This window comes from Hibiscus syriacus, unplaced genomic scaffold, assembly GCF_006381635.1.
Source record: "Hibiscus syriacus cultivar Baekdansim isolate YM2019G1 unplaced genomic scaffold, ASM638163v2 tig00110387_pilon, whole genome shotgun sequence".
NCBI classification, from domain to species: domain Eukaryota; kingdom Viridiplantae; phylum Streptophyta; class Magnoliopsida; order Malvales; family Malvaceae; genus Hibiscus; species Hibiscus syriacus.
Window position 1 is genome coordinate 7,066,893 of NW_024062717.1, and position 13,678 is coordinate 7,080,570.

Here is a 13,678-nt window from a genome sequence, read left to right on the forward strand (position 1 = left end):
CCAAAAGCGAAGTATGATGCGATCATTGTTGATTCATCAGATCCTGTAGGTACGTTGTAATGTATGATCTGATAAAATTTTATTTTCAGCATTAATGGTTTCTTAAAGAACATTTACATGGTATTTTTGCTTTTAAGACTCAACATCATTTAAGCTTTTACTCCTCCGGTTTGTAATTTAGGTCCTGCTCAAGAGCTTGTTGAAAAACCATTTTTTGAGGCTATAGCTCAAGCATTAAGGCCTGGTGGTGTCCTCTGTAACATGAACAAGTGTTTCAACTTATCCTGGGTATTTAATTAAGCTGTTGTTTCCCCTTGGTTCTCTTTTAGATATTAATGATGCTTTTGACAGTGGTAATTTTATATGGTATCATTTACCAATTGCAGACCTGCCTTCGAATAATAGCCTATCTCATTTCCAACTTTTGACTTCTGTTTTCCTTTTCTTTTGCAATACAGTGGTGTGATTGGTTTCTTGTTATGCTCCACAGAGGGACTACCGGTTGATTTTTTGAATCCCATAAACCCTATTGAGAAGCTAGATAGAGCTTACCATCATAAGAGAAAACTTAGATTTTACAACTCTGAGGTGAGAACTCATTCCATCAAGTTCAGTTTTCACTCTTTCACTCTTCTACAGAGTACCTGGTATTTACTTTTATTATGAACATCGACTCTTTGAAGCTATTATAGTTCGTTTTGTGGAAGGAAATGAACCCCATCGAGTTAGAGTGATGGTCCATTTTATTTCTCGATGGCTTAGCATCTTGGTCTGCAAAGTCTGATCTCTTTTACTGTAATTTCTTTTGTGATCTAACCATTTATGGTAGAAATAAAATATTTATTCTCTATTGACAGATGCATAGGGCTGCTTTTGCATTGCCTCCATTCTTGAAGAGGGAGGTGAGGCTACTTCGAGACTGATGCGGCGGAACAAGGAACTTGCCTCTCCTGAAGTAAATATGTAGACTTGCGATTGGTTAACTTATTCCCATAAACTGAAATACTTTCATTCAGGACATAGGCAGTAAATAAATGTTTTCAACATGTAGGTGCAATTGGAGCCATTCTAGTATGTATTATGGTTTTATTTCAAGGAATACATAGCATGGGATTTGATCGAATGAGTTGTGATGCAGATGGAATTATTCTTTTACTTTTATTTTAGAATATATCTTGTACTTAATCCATTGGTCAATTAGTCCGAGTAATTGCATGAGTCTGCTTTAGTAAATAATTGAAGTGAAACTTTGTACACCTTATCTTCTTTTGTAATTTTTCAGCATCTTCTTGGCATATAACTTCTTGTGCCTTTTCAACCAATGAGAAAACATATTCCATCCCCGAGAGGTGTCCAACCATTTGATCTAAATAGAAAAGTTTAAGGTCCTCCATGTGCTCTCCATATCCTGCAAGTTTGATTGGCTTCCCGAATACCTCTTTATCACTCAAAGTTGCATCATCTCTAGAACCTCTATCTAGCTTTGTTAAAATGGCGCCTACAATCATTATCTCAACATTACTAGATCGAGTGTTCTTGACATGCCACATTTATTTGTCTAAAACCAACAGATCTTACTAGAAAGTAACCTCTAAGCTACAGAAAACATGCTAGTATTTGAACATTGCACTTGACTTACCAACTTCTACAAACGGTATTACCGGTTTACGAGTAAAAAGACAAAACAAACACATGCATTTCATATCACCTAAAGCAAAACATATCCTAACATACCTCAATTTCAATCATTAGGATGTCATGAGCACTGCTTTCCTACAATGATTGTTGAAGAATCATATCATCAGCCATTATTACCAAAGTTAATTTTTCTATAGAAAATAAGGTCTCTAGTGCAAAACTGAACAGGGGAAAGTTGAGTTTGTTTACTTAATGAATCGATTAAACAAATATATAAAAAATCATTCCTTATTATAAACTAATACATTATTTATATATCTCAATTTCAGTTTTTGGGATGTCCAAAGTTAAAATATCTATAGAAATTAAGTTCTCTGGTGCAAAATCGTACATGGAAAAGTTGAGCTTAATTAATGGACCAATTAAACGAATTCATCAAAACCCATTCCATATTATCAACTAATATTAGGGGTGTAAACGAACTGAGTTGAGCTCGAATATTGCTGAGCTCGACTTGAAAATTCTGAAATGGAGCTCGACTTGACTAGAAAATTCTTAGATAACAAAAATCATTTACATCTTTTTATTATTATGAATATCTATGAAGAATTTTCACAATATAAAAATTTAGTTAAATGTTTATGTAAAATTTTAATATATTTTTACATAAATTATGTAAAATTTAATATTAATTAAAATTAAAATAATACATGATATATTTAAATACTCAAGTAATATATTATCAACAAATAAAATTTTTATATAAATAATTTTTATTTAAATATTTAGAATTTCACTTGTTAAAAACTATAGAACAAGGACAATTTGGTAAAATATACATTCCAGTAATATTTTTTTCCTTCAACCAAACCCTGTAATCTTACATTCCTGCCAAACCAACCAAACACAATAATGTAACATTCCAGTAATCCTATTCCCTGGTAATCTTTTATTCTCACTGGTAATCTTACATTCCGTGAACCAAACACACCCTTACAGTCAATACAAGCCCATCGATCTCGATTTCAAACCAGGATGTAGTCGATTTGGGTACAATGTCCCCCGCTATGGAACGTAATCAAGTTCACCTCTCTCTTGTTAAAGAAATAGTTAATGACCACCATATCGTGTGCAGTAGCAAAATCAAGCAACGTACTCCCCTCCTCGTTCCTACTACTAAAATTGAAACCCCAATGAACACCGTCATACCCGTCGATTGCACTACCTATATGGCCATTGAAGTCTCCCCCTATGAAAACTCTTTGGTCCTCTAGAATGCTCCTAAGTACATCATCTAACGAATCCCAAAAGCAACATTTCTCCTCCTCCCCTAGGCCAACGTGTAAGGCGTACACTGAAAGGACATTCACCACTTCCGCTTCTATAATAACTTTAATCATCATGATCCTATCACGGTATCTACAAACTTCAATTATATTTTCCTTGAGCCTAGAGGATACCAAGATACCCACCCCATTTCTAGTGTTATCTACGCCTGAATACCACTTGTACCCATTACACTCTCTGGCGCGAGCCCCTTTCCACCTAGTCTCTTGAATACGTGCAAAATCTATTTTCCTATTACTTAGTACGTCGGTCAGCTCCAGCAGCCTAGCATTTAATGTGCCTACATTCAACCTACAAACTCTAATTCTAGTCTCCTTGACACCACTCTGTCGAGCCCTCCCCCTATACGCCTTATGGGCTCTAAAAGAAGGACATGACCTCAAGTAATTATATATAGCCGAAGCTATGAGGAACTATGAAAAAGGAATCCAAAGAAGACAGAACATGCACCAATAAAACGCTAGAGAATTGAGGGGTACTAAGAAAATAGAATAATATTGATTATAATTTATAAAATACGTTCTAATGTTTACTGTTAATTTCAAAACTTTTTTTTGAAAAATTTGAATAGAATACTAAGTTTAATGCTAGATATTAGGTTAATAATAATAGTAGTAGGTTTATTAACAATTATAAGGTAAATTGCGTAAAACACTATAATACTCTTAAAAAGATTTTTAATTTAATATCAAGTAATATAATTATGATTATAACAGTGTAGTAAGTGATAATTCCAAAATAAAAAGACTAAACAATCACATAGATACACCTACTATTAATACAGAATCAAAATAATAATCTTTTGAGGGTTTTATTAGGTATTTCGAACTTGTCTCATGTGTTAATATGAGGCTAATCTTTTCTTTCTCTTTTCTCTTCCGTGAAAAAAGAAGAAAATGAGCGCTACAAGGTTTATAAAGTGCGTGACTGTGGGCGATGGTGCCGTTGGTAAAACCTGTTTGCTGATTTCTTATACCAGCAACACTTTCCCTACGGTAGATTTTCCTTTATTTCCCCCTTTTTGGGTAATTTAATGTCCAGGGTTGAATTGCACTCCTTATTTTAAGAAAAATTATCGTCTTGCTTCTTGGTTATGAGCAATTTTCTATGAATTGGTAGAGAATGTATGCCTTTATTTAGTTTTGAAAGGTGATGTTTTGCTGTCTGATTTTGGATTGAATGGGGGTTCTATCATGAAAGATTGTTTTTTATGCAATTGTTGTGTTGTTAGCATTTGTTGAGCTGATTTTATTTGTGAATTGCTGTGTTTAGGATGTGTTTACCTTTTGTCTTACATTTTTTCATCGCGGTTTAAAACAGGATTATGTGCCAACTGTTTTCGGTAATTTCAGCGCAAATGTTGTTGTTAATGGGAGTACTGTTAATCTGGGGTCGAGGGATACAGCAGGTACTTTGCTCATAGACCTTTTTCAGTTCTTTTAAACTTTCATTGTTAGAACCATTGTAGAGATTTTCTGTTTTATTTGGTGATTTTTAGTTTGTAATTTTGGCAACAGGACAGTAGGATTATAACAGATTAAGACCCTGGCGCAGATGTGTTCATATTGGCATTTTCCCTCGTTAGCAAGGCCAGTTACGAAAACCTTTCTAAAAAGGTTCGGTTGTGCAGTTCCGTAAAATTTCAACCAAAGGGAAGTGCTTTGCACACTGGCTTTCAATTTATTGTTCACTTGCAATTATTTCCTTGGCTACACTTCAGTGGATTCCAGGGTTGAAACATTATGCCCCTGATGTTCCGCTTGTTCTTGTTGGAACCAAACTTGGTAGGTTTAACCATTAAGTGCACTTCAGCTGCAAATATTTTTCTTTCGGATAATAACGGCTGTTATATACCCTTCTTAAAATTTCTTTCATGCACTGCCCTTGATTGAGTAGTATTTTAGGTATCCATGCAATGGAAAGGCTATTATATTTATAACCTTTCTGAATAGTTTTATTCTTCTTTATGCTACACAAATTAGTGAATAATAAATGACTTGTATGGAGTTGTTGCGAGTAATCTACTGATGACTGATTCTCACTTGCATGTGTTTATATATTCAATTTAGTGTTCATTTTTTATTTCCCGATTGAGCCAGATCTTCGGGACGATAAGCAGTACCTTGATGATCATCCTGGAGCTGTGCCCATTTCTACAGCCCAGGTACCGGTTTTTGTATCAGTCCACGCTTTTCCTGAAATATTGTTCTGTTTTAACCTGTTTTCCTTTTGCATGGAATTTTATTATTTGCAATTATCTAACTCCCTTCCCTTTTTTCTTTCTACATCCATAAGGGAGAGGAGCTGAGGAAGCAGATTGATGCACCTGCTTATATTGAATGCAGTGCAAAGTCGCAGCAGGTATCTGTTGTTTCATAAAATTTACATATATTTCATGTAGTGTAAGATGCTTTATGCTGAAGGGATTTGTTTCGACTTCACTGTAGAATGTGAAGTCGGTTTTTGATACAGCGATCACAGTTCTTCAACCTCCCAAGCCGAAGAAAAAGAACAAAGCCTGCTCGATATTGTGATCGGGAAAGGGAAACGTAAAAGGAATATGCCTTGCCCCATCATCCCGCTCTCTCCCCTTCTCTTTGCACTTGAAGGTACCGGAAGCCCTGGATATTATATTAGTCACCCAACTGACAGATCAGGATCTTAGTAACACATCCGGTGGTTTGGTGGTAGGATTGCTTTATTGAAACTAGTTGAAACGAAGTACGTCAATGCCATCCTCCCTCCGCACTCTGTTTCGGATACGATTTTTGTATTAATGCCCCTCAAACATTCTAGTTAGTAAAACTGCTCGGACAGTTAAATTCATTGCTTGTTATTGGGTTTTAGAAAAGCATTGGCATGTTTGTTGGGTGGGGGGTTGTGCTTAGTTTCTTGCAATGCAACATGTTTGTTTCCAGTAGACCTGTGGGTCAACCACATTATAATCACCGGGCACCAAAAAGCTGAAATAAATCTGAACAAACTTATTTTATCTTTATCTTTCGAGTAGACCATTTATTTCGTGTTAGCAATGGCGAATCAATAAGCAAAGGACCATAAGTCCTATAATCCGAACTCAATTGTTCAAGTATTTTTTTACTTCCGTGAGCAATGACACGGAAATGCAAGAAAATAGTAATGGAATGGCAACATGACCACATGAACAATGGGTAATACCCATATTACTGGAAGGAATTGAATTTTGTAATACATCAATGATATATTTTTTCTTTCTCACCGATAAGGGTTGAAAGAAAAGCCTCAGTAACCATTTTTCCAGTAAGGGTGGCCGCACAAAATTTGTCCTCAGAGTCCTAATCCCAGACGTAAACGGAAGGAGCTGAAATGCTGGCAACAAACGCTTCACACTTTCAGCACCAAGAACAAAAGGTTTAACCGTTTTCTAGTTCTCACACCATGCATGCCTTTTTCTTGGTTCGGCACATTTAGTTCATAACGGTACCGTGAAAGGTAAAGCATATATATCAGCCTCAGGCAAAAAGCGGGCATGTGGCCAACTTGTTGAGTTCATTTGACACGTGCCAATATTTCCATCTTCGCTGCTTTTAATCGCATGGTCGACATTTTGCTTCCTCTGAAACAGCCAGTCCTCGTCAGCAAAACCGGCTAACTCAGTCTGCAGTGTAGGCACAACCCAATCCTCCACGAGATTTTTGTAACCTAAAGCTAGTGTAGGAGAGCAACTGCTGCACAAGCTTGTTGGCAATGATGCCTCAGCACTACGAGCAACACTTTCTGGTGCACCAGAAGAGAAGAAAGGTGTTTCTTTGCTGAGCTTGGGTGTTAACTCCGGGAATCTAATATTGGCTGTAGAACAAGAATGTTCTTCCAGTTCTCTGCCTGGTCTAGGAACATGCTCATGCGTCCCTTGAACAAAGGCCTCATCAATCTTTCCTGAGGTGGAGCAAGGCTGCTCCTTGGTGGGTAGCACTTCAGGATCTTTATGCCTTTGAGAAGGCATCCCATGCATCTCTTGGACAAAGGCCTCATCAATCTTTCCTGAGGTAGAACAAGGCTGCTCCTTGGTGGGTAGCACTTCAGGATCTTTATGCCTTTGAGAAGGCAACCCATGCGTCCCTTGAACAAAGGCCACGTCAATCTTTCCTGAGGTAGAGTAAGGCTGCTCCTTGGTGGGTAGCACTTCAGGATCTTTATGCCTTTGAGAAGGCAACCGAATCCGGATAATGCTTTCTTCACATTAATAATAACAATTCGAATACACAGAATCAGTGCCCATGTGAAGCAAACAAACCCAACAAGTAAACAGCCTCTCCCAGGTAAGGAAGAGATACAAACACACTCACCAGAATTATGCCCACTGTCAGGGGGCAAGCTCAGCTTCTGTCTTTTACTGCTGTTAAGGGTGCTATCGGAGGAGTTCTGGGGTCCCACTCCATGACCATGTTCTTCAGTAAGCGTACTCTTCTCATAACATTCAACTTCATTTTCTCTTCTCTTTTGATAGTCTCCTCCTTTTTGACCTTCTTGGCTCCTCTCGTCTTTATGCCTTTTCTTATGACCATGCTTTTTACTTTTGGTTTCTCCACTGTCCAGGGCATTGTCTCTTTCTTTCTTCTCCCGTTTTTTCTCTTTCTTCTCTTTCTTTTCTTTCTTCCTTTCCTTCTTGGCCTTCTCTTCTTCTCTTTTAATCTACAAATTACAAGAGAAAGAGTCAGTTTATGAACATACAGGGGAAGCAAATACAAACAGGAAAAACAACATTACGGTAACACAAGCAATCCTTGAACCAACTTCAGCAAGAACAATTACAAATGAAATGTTCCCTCTTACTATGTAGTAAAGTTTACTAATAACAAATGACTGTAAACTTCACATTTGATTGAACTAGTCCCATTATAAAACTTGCATGATTCTTTCTTCCATTCTCCAATGCAAACTTTGCAGCTCTCGTAAAAGTTAGGTTCCATTTTCAAGCAACACTTCTACATGTTTTTTTAATTAAGAGGCCAATAAAATTTCACTAAATTCTAGTTAGTGTCTTAACAATTCAATTTTAAGCTTCAATAGAACTTCCATAATTCTTTTCATACATGAATATACTTCAGCACACATTCACATTGTTCCTTTAGATACTGAACTAACAACAATTGCTGCCTCTCTACCATTCAGATACACAAATGAAGAGATAACAATAGGCATCATTTCATTTCTTGAATTATCTGGGTTCAATTCGCCATAGTTAAACTTTAACATTACTAAAAACAACTCTCCATTTATTTTACAAGAAATCCAGAAAACGAACAAATGGCATGGCCGGTAAGGAAACGGTTACTATGAAATTGCTTGATTCTCTATCCAATCTCCTCACAACTTTTATAGCCATAATATGCAACATATGTTAATTAGGAATTAAGGCTCTTACTAACACTCAGCTCTCTGACACCAAATATATTTTTTCTCGTCCCTTTGCTATACAAACAAGAGCAAAGCATTGAGGACAGCGAATTATATCAGTCGAGCAGAAAAGGTGAAAACCCCTCCAAAAAGCTGTGCATTCGATTGGGGATTTGCTCAACAAACCTTAATCGATTCAATCAGTGCCTCATCGCGGATTCCGTTCTTTACGTACCCCGGGGGAGGATACGGAAAACACCGAGACATCTGTTTGATTCAGCAACAACCGAATAATATGAAACCGAAATGGGAAAACGAAAACGAAACCCTAGATCGGGGTCGTATTAAGAAAAAGAAAATTGTAGCTGTAAAATCTTGGGCGTTTTAAGGAAGACCTTCAGCTTATCCCTCCAAAAACGAAAGTTAATGAAGAATGAAAAGCTAATTAAAAGAGAGGCTATTCTCAGATTAGGGTTTGAGAGAGGAGACGCTCTTTAGATCCAAAAACAGAGAGGAGGGAACTTTGGATCCAAATGTCCCTTGGTAGGCAAAGAGGGGGTATTTATAGAGGATTTGACCTTTTCTTTTCGAGAGTTACTACTGAAACGCTGTCGTTTTAGGTGAAGCCGTTTCAAGGCATGTTTGGAAACGAAGAGAAGCTACCCAATCACGGGTTATTCGTAGCATGATACTACCCAACATAATATTTCGGTATAAATTAGGATTTATTTTATTATGTTAAAATTAGGAAGGTTGGTAGACGGATCGAGGATGGATATATATTTTGTAGGCGGTGAGTTGAAAATGGGAATAAAATTATATTTATTACAGGTGATGAAATATATATGAATATAATTTTATATCGTCTCATCTTATTCTAACATCAGCAACATTAGGAATACAAGCATTGGCGAAATATTGTGGGATCAAGGGAACCTTGAGTCCCGCCAATTATTTTTTTAATATATTAATTAATATTAAAAATATATACTTTTTAAAAAATAAATAAAAAATTATCTAATCTCTTTAGTTTTAAAAAATTATATTTATAAAAAATAAAAAATATTTTAACTTCTGTTATAATAATTTTTTAGTTTTGTTTCTAAATACGAGTGATTAACATCAAATAGTTAAAAATTATTATTAATCAGATATTATTTTTTTATTTACCTTACATGGATAAAAAAATAAATTGAAGAAGTTAAAATATAAGTTTAGGTGGAATTCGAGTTAGGGATGAGAGGAATTCACAATAATTTTCACATGATAATACAAGCATTTGGGTTCTCATCACTGAAAGCAGTGGTGTACTTGACTTCAAAGGAGGTGGCCCTGGCGAGCTGACCAGCTTCCGGATCTTGGACCACATTCCGGACATACCCCGCCGGTGCCTTCTTGTCGTAAGCCCCCGGTGCGTAAGGGTGAGGCACCACATCGTAAGGCACGTAAGGCCAGAACTCAACTTTCTTTCCCGTCTGGTACCGGACCCGCTCAAGGACCTTGTCGGGATCCACGTAGCCGACAACCGTGAGCTTGCTTTGCTTGGGGTCCACTTCCACTTGCGTCACCCCTTTCATGCCCTCCACCGATTTATTCACCCTCCTCTCGCATCCCTCGCAGTCCATCTTCACTTTTATCTCCACCGTCTGCAACAAACAACAACAGACATTAAATCAAACTCAAAAGAGTCGAAACTGGAAAGTTTGATTACAATAGAATACCTGTAGTTGCTTCTTTTTGAGCTTTTTATGTCTTCGGCTGTCGCAGTCAAAGAGTTGGGAGACAAAATCCTGGAAAACCATCCAAGATACGAAAACGATGGAACTGGAGACAACATGTGAGATTGGTAGTAAAAAAACAAGCTCATATATGGTTTTAATGGAATCTGGGGGTTAACATTAATATTTATTTGAGATGATCAACCAGGGCTCTTCTGGTTAGGCCTGTAAACGAACCGAACGCACACGAACGAAGGTATGTTCATGTTCGTTCATTTAATAAATAAACGAACATAAACGAACACGAACATAAACGAACAAAATTTTTTTTGTTCATGTTCGTTTATTAAGGAATATAACTTGTTCATGTTCAAATAAACGAACACGAACATAAATGAACACGAACATAAACGAACATAAATGTTGGAGACCCTACCTTCCATTGTTCTTTCATGAAAAATAGTCGACAATGTAAATCAACCAAATCTACAGTGATAAATAGCGTAAGAGCTTATTAGCAGTGATGAAATATTTGAAGATATCAAATATTTCGATCGATTTTTTAAAGATATTAAATGATTCACACGACTTTAATTTAACGCTATAACATTTATCTTAGTGTTCCATGTTTACATATGAACAATCATTTTCCGCTATTACACTCTTTTTCAGAAATTGCATAGAAACCTTTGTTTTGTTTTCTGGCAAATTCTATATATATTTTTTTTACTGATGCTCATATACTTCCGATTTTTACCTTTATCTTCTCATTTATTTCTAGAAAGAAGTATTATGTTTTCTTGAGTTTTAGATATGAAGATACCCACAATAACTTTACATATCAACTATTAAGTCAAATAAAACAGAGAAAGAGATGAAAACAGACCTGTAAAACTTCATATTGCACTATAATATAACTTGTTTTGAATCTTTCAGAGATCGTCTCCACTCTCCAGTGAACAATAAGGTTTGGGAAAAAAGGGGAAAATGAATATAAGTGCGAGGTGCCTCACAGGTTAACATATTGGATTTAATCTCCAAATAAAATTAGGTTAATTATGGAGTTGGTCATCAGAATATCAGATTAATATTTTTAAGATACTTACAAATTGGTCACCAAAATTGATTTAAGAAGATTGTGTTAAACATAAATGAATGAACATAAACGAACATAAATCGAACGAACATAAACGAACATAACCAAACGAACATAACCGAACGTTCACGAACGTAAATGAACGAACGAGACCTATGTTCATGTTTGTTCATTTAATTAAACGAACAAAAAATCTTGTTCATGTTCGTTCATTTAATAAATAAACGCACATAAACGAACTTCCCGCCGCACGATTCATGAACAGTTTGTTGAACGTTCAATTCATTTATAGGCCTACTTCTGGTTACTTCGGTTGCTTTTAGAACCGCACTGTTTATTTTTTGTTTTTTTTGTTCTTGTATAGGAATGTTCTATTTTAATAGTGATATATATTGATTGCTTTACGTATAAGTGAAAAAGGAAGGTAACAATGCATGGGGAGGGGCGATGCTCATTCTCAGACATTAATCAGTTTATTGTTTCTAACTTTCCCTTTGTAATAATATTATCAAATTATTGTAATCAACTTCGGAAGATATAATTCATTAATTAATATTACTATTATAAATTTTAATCTAATTATTGATCAATAAGATTATTTAATAATTTAATGATATATTACAATCATCATTTAATAAAATGACTGATGCGATAGTTAATAAAATTGATATAATTATATATTTCATCATCTTTATTTATAAATTTGATTAATTTAATCTTAATTTTAATTCAATTTTATAATTCTAATGTTCCATTGTTACAATATTACTAGTGATACATGTCGTTATATAATTGGATAAAAAACACATTAAATAAGAATGATATCAAGAGGGGTCATACCTTTAAATTTGGAGAGAATAACCAAATACCACATTTGACAAGAAATTTGTCAATATCTTAGCTCAAATATCAGCCGTCAGTAACGATGTTATCGTATTAAAAATTTAAATCCCTTAAAAATTGAAATAATTAAAAGAATGTGTAACACCTCCAACCCATTTCAAAATGAAATTAAATACTTAATATATTTACATAAACTTAAAATAGTATGCTTACAAAACTGATCAGAGCATTACGATTTAAACCTTTATGATACATGCCAACAAAATTTCAAAATAAAAAAACACCTACAATTCAAATCATTATGATATGATCGTCTTCAAGTGTATGATGTCATTTCCTAGCTTTACTCCTCAGATCTCTTTGAACTTACGTGTGAAAACACTCACACGCTAAGTCATTGACTTAGTGAGGCAATAATGAGCATAATAAAACAATAAAGCATTTACTTAAACATTTTCAAGAAACATTGCATATGGAAATCAATAAATATTTCATAAACATGCTTATAATGTTATACAATGTTCAATTCATATCAATTTGTTTAAATAGCCCAACGCATATCACTGAGAACTCAAGGTATGTGAGTACATTGAGGTTGTGCACTATAATTGCAGTCAAAACTGCCGCGTAGAATTTACACCGAAGTGTCACGTAGAATATGCACCGAAGTGTCGCATATATTTATCCCGAATGACCGCTTAGAATTGTCCTGGAGGGCCGCGTAGAACCCTCGACTCTTTGCATGCTAACTATATCTCTAATTCTCAAAACATATACTTTGAGCTTTAACCATATAATTATTTAACATTACATTATTCAAAGTATCATTTATCCATATAAAACACAATCACATAGAACATATTCACATAGAACATTTTCACGTAGATCACATTCATATATAACATGTTCACATACTAATAAAATCAAAACAGTACTACGGAAATACAATTTATATAAAACATCATAAAAATATTACATAAAATAAATAAAATTGTTTTCGATCGAAAACCTTCGAGGTTGGCTTATCGCAAGTCGTCCTCATATCTAATATAAAATAAATAAGTTGCACTCGCCTTTGCCTCACGTAAGTCATAAACAAAATCCTTTTAACCTTCGTTCAATCTCTTTACTACGTCGATTCATTCGGTACGCTTTCGATCCAAATCTACACATCAACATGTCCAAGATAAATACCAAATCTCAATTTACGGCTAACCAAATAGGATTTACATAAACGAAATAAAACCCCTAATTTAAAATTTCAGATTGAATAGTATTGATACTCTATTCACAGTACCGATACTTATCTTATAGGGTATCGATACCTACTTCAATATCGATACCATTCTAGCATTCTGGAATTTCATCTTCAATTACAGTATCGGTACCTTACTCTTGGTATCGATATCTCCACATCAGTATCGATACTACTTCAATCAATATCGACAATGTTCATCTGATTCATACAATTTCCTTCAATTTAACCTTATAGTATCAATATTATTCTTCCAATACCGATACCCTTACCCATAATTCATCTATTTCACTTCGAATTTTACCCAAAATTCACCTAAATCTCATACTTTTAACTCCAATTAAACCTTTAAACTTACTAAACTTACTAACACTAATCACAACCAACTTATATCCATTAATCCCC

The 13,678-nt window shown here is 35.1% G+C and overlaps 2 protein-coding genes and 2 long non-coding RNA genes across 5 annotated transcripts; 2 read left to right on the top strand and 2 right to left on the bottom strand.

Annotated features, from left to right (window-relative positions):
• The first annotated feature begins 501 nt into the window (after positions 1 to 501).
• On the top strand, positions 502 to 1,109 carry LOC120122528. Its single transcript, XR_005516091.1, has 2 exons — positions 502 to 588; positions 858 to 1,109. It is a non-coding gene; the product is annotated as an uncharacterized LOC120122528 (long non-coding RNA).
• Positions 1,110 to 3,848: 2,739 nt separating this feature from the next.
• Positions 3,849 to 5,931, top strand: LOC120122527. Its single transcript, XR_005516090.1, has 5 exons — positions 3,849 to 3,980; positions 4,306 to 4,769; positions 5,085 to 5,149; positions 5,281 to 5,346; positions 5,433 to 5,931. It is a non-coding gene; the product is annotated as an uncharacterized LOC120122527 (long non-coding RNA).
• Positions 5,932 to 6,155: 224 nt separating this feature from the next.
• Positions 6,156 to 8,911, bottom strand: LOC120122524. 2 transcript variants are annotated; one of them, XM_039141659.1, is made up of 5 exons: positions 8,548 to 8,911; positions 7,311 to 7,656; positions 7,164 to 7,197; positions 6,992 to 7,058; positions 6,156 to 6,886 (listed from the first exon to the last, which is right to left on the bottom strand). In XM_039141659.1, the coding sequence occupies exons 1-5, from the start codon at positions 8,626 to 8,628 to the stop codon at positions 6,437 to 6,439; spliced, it is 978 nt and encodes a 325-aa protein (XP_038997590.1). In that variant the 5' UTR covers positions 8,629 to 8,911; the 3' UTR covers positions 6,156 to 6,436. The 2 variants fall into 2 exon arrangements, with proteins under 2 accessions (XP_038997590.1, XP_038997588.1); XM_039141657.1 differs by lacking the exon at positions 6,992 to 7,058 and having other exon boundaries at positions 6,159 to 6,953; positions 8,548 to 8,910.
• A 709-nt stretch (positions 8,912 to 9,620) lies between these two features.
• Positions 9,621 to 10,092, bottom strand: LOC120122526 (heavy metal-associated isoprenylated plant protein 27-like). Its single transcript, XM_039141661.1, has one exon. The coding sequence runs from the start codon at positions 9,984 to 9,986 to the stop codon at positions 9,621 to 9,623; it is 366 nt and encodes a 121-aa protein (XP_038997592.1). The 5' UTR covers positions 9,987 to 10,092.
• Between the last annotated feature and the right edge of the window lie 3,586 nt (positions 10,093 to 13,678).

Excerpts from the sequence above, each read along its gene's own strand:
- LOC120122524 (XM_039141659.1), bottom strand. The coding sequence starts at position 8,628 with ATGTCTCGGTGTTTTCCGTATCCTCCCCCGGGGTACGTAAAGAACGGA. Across the intron at positions 7,198-7,310 it reads TGACAGTGGGCATAATTCTG|AAAGCATTATCCGGATTCGG; the intron begins GTGAGTGTGTTT and ends ATTAATGTGAAG. Across the intron at positions 6,887-6,991 it reads CCTCAGGAAAGATTGATGAG|GCCTTTGTTCAAGGGACGCA; the intron begins GCCTTTGTCCAA and ends AAGATTGATGAG.
- LOC120122526 (XM_039141661.1), bottom strand. The coding sequence starts at position 9,986 with ATGGACTGCGAGGGATGCGAGAGGAGGGTGAATAAATCGGTGGAGGGC.